This window comes from Aplysia californica, unplaced genomic scaffold (assembly GCF_000002075.1).
Source record: "Aplysia californica isolate F4 #8 unplaced genomic scaffold, AplCal3.0 scaffold00434, whole genome shotgun sequence".
In the NCBI taxonomy this organism is placed as follows: domain Eukaryota; kingdom Metazoa; phylum Mollusca; class Gastropoda; order Aplysiida; family Aplysiidae; genus Aplysia; species Aplysia californica.
In genome coordinates, this window is record NW_004797704.1 from 451,300 (window position 1) to 453,186 (window position 1,887).

The 1,887-nt window shown below is 47.0% G+C and overlaps 1 protein-coding gene across 1 annotated transcript in view; it reads left to right on the forward strand.

Moving 5' to 3' along the window:
• Positions 1–617: 617 nt before the first annotated feature.
• Positions 618–1,887, forward strand: part of LOC101858123 — a 156,728-nt gene continuing 155,458 nt past the window's right edge. Inside the window, exon 1 of the mRNA XM_005104758.3 lies at positions 618–1,777. Coding sequence (XP_005104815.1) covers positions 703–1,777 — 1,075 coding nt within the window. The 5' untranslated portion in view covers positions 618–702. The remainder of the gene's footprint in view (positions 1,778–1,887) is intronic.

The window sequence follows — 1,887 nt, forward strand, 5'->3', positions numbered from 1 at the left end:
AAATAAATAAATAAATAAATAAATAAATAAATAAATAAATAAATAAATAAATAAAACAGCAGCAACAACAAAAATGAAAAAAACGACTACGGCAACAGGAAACGTATTTCTTGTTCAGAAGCACTTTGTCTTTTTCCTCGGCTCTGGGTAATAAAAAACTCGTTTCACGTTTATTCATTATGTTTTGAAAGATGTTTAAAGACGCCCATAACTTTGATTGGGTACTCAAGTACCTCATTCAACAAACAGTCTCTTCCCTCTCAATGTTGTTCTGAATTAGTCAACGTTGGTAGTCTAGCAGGCTGTCACGTTCACAATTGAAAGGTTATGGCTTCGATGCATTTCGTCCTTGGGAAAAGCATTTTGTTCGAATCTTTAAAACTTAACCCAGGAGGGAACGGGTACTCAGCCATAAACAGCGAAAGATCTTGTCGGTTTGTTATTGTTTGTTGGACACTTAATCTTCTGCTTGTACTGTATGCTTCCCGGGAATCTGAGAACATTTGTACGTGTTCTAGGGTCTGCTGGAATAACAACCGTTGCAAAACCCATAAACCATACAGCAAAGTATGGCTATGCTCTGTATAAATGTAGTTATCTTATTATCAACTGAACTAATGTTTTTACCTCCCCAGAACCCCCAACTGCACTCTCGAACCGCCCGCCCCACGCCCAGCCCTGAGATGCCCCTCCTAGCCTGGAATGGTTGACCCCGTAGCGATGTTGCTGCATCGCTCAGATTGGCCAGGTGATCACCCGCACAGTTACGGCCCCTGCCCCGCCCAGCACTCGGGCTCCACGCCCCATGCCTCAAATGAACCTACATGTGCCACGTCACAAACTGAGGCATGTGGACAGTCGATGTCCTCATCTACACTTCCAGCCACTTCCATTGTCGCCAGTTGCATTCCGAAAAAGCAATTGTCTTTTCTCGGGAATTCGTGTGACAAGACGAACTATTTCTCCCGGCTCGCACACCCCAGGGAATGCCTCAAATGTAGGTCACAGAACCGGACACCAGGCACACGGTTTGTTGTCAACACGTGGACATCGTTCCCCAGCCCGCACAGAAAAACCTGGAAGAGACGAATTTTTCTCTCCTCTTTCATCAGTCTTCTCGTCTTTGCATCACAACTCTCTGGGGTTTCCTCTACGTCACCGTCACCATCATCATCGAACACAGACCTCAACCTTGGCATTCTGGTGGCGGAGTCGACCGACGAAGACTTCCTTTCCAAACTGCAGACGCGCGTAGACAAAGCCGTCTCCGATTTTTACAACAGCGCCGAATACCAAGATTTGAACCCTGGCAGCTCGGGACAAGACTTTCGCGTGTCCTGCTCGATCTACCAGCAGCGTGACACAGAGTCCGTCGTCTCCAACCTAAACAACATCTTCAGCAACACAACAACAAATGCCGTGCTCTCCCTCGCTTCCTACGACATCCATTCCTCCTTCCTTCCACTAGCAGAGCTTTACCAAAAAGCCTACATTCCTGTAAACGCCTTTCTCCCCCCTGAAGCGAAGACGCATATACTGAGTCTGCTACCAACGTTCCGACAACAGGCTCAGATGTTGTCAAAGATTCTGGACCTATACAAATGGCAGACAGTTCACGTAATCTACTCTAAGTTCCACTTCTGGCAGGAGTTCTCTACTTACTTCTACTTCGACATGAGTTCCATGCTCTTTAAAGTGACGCTAAGCCGGGCTCTGGAGTCGCCTCTACAGACCCAGGAGGCTGATGATGCGCTGGATGAAGCGAAGACCAGTAAAGGTAGGGGAGAGAGAGAGAGAGAGAGAGAGAGAGAGAGAAGGAGAGAGAGAGGGAGAAGGATAGAGTATGGGAGGTAGAGAGAGGGAGGGAGTGAGAGATAGACAGATAGA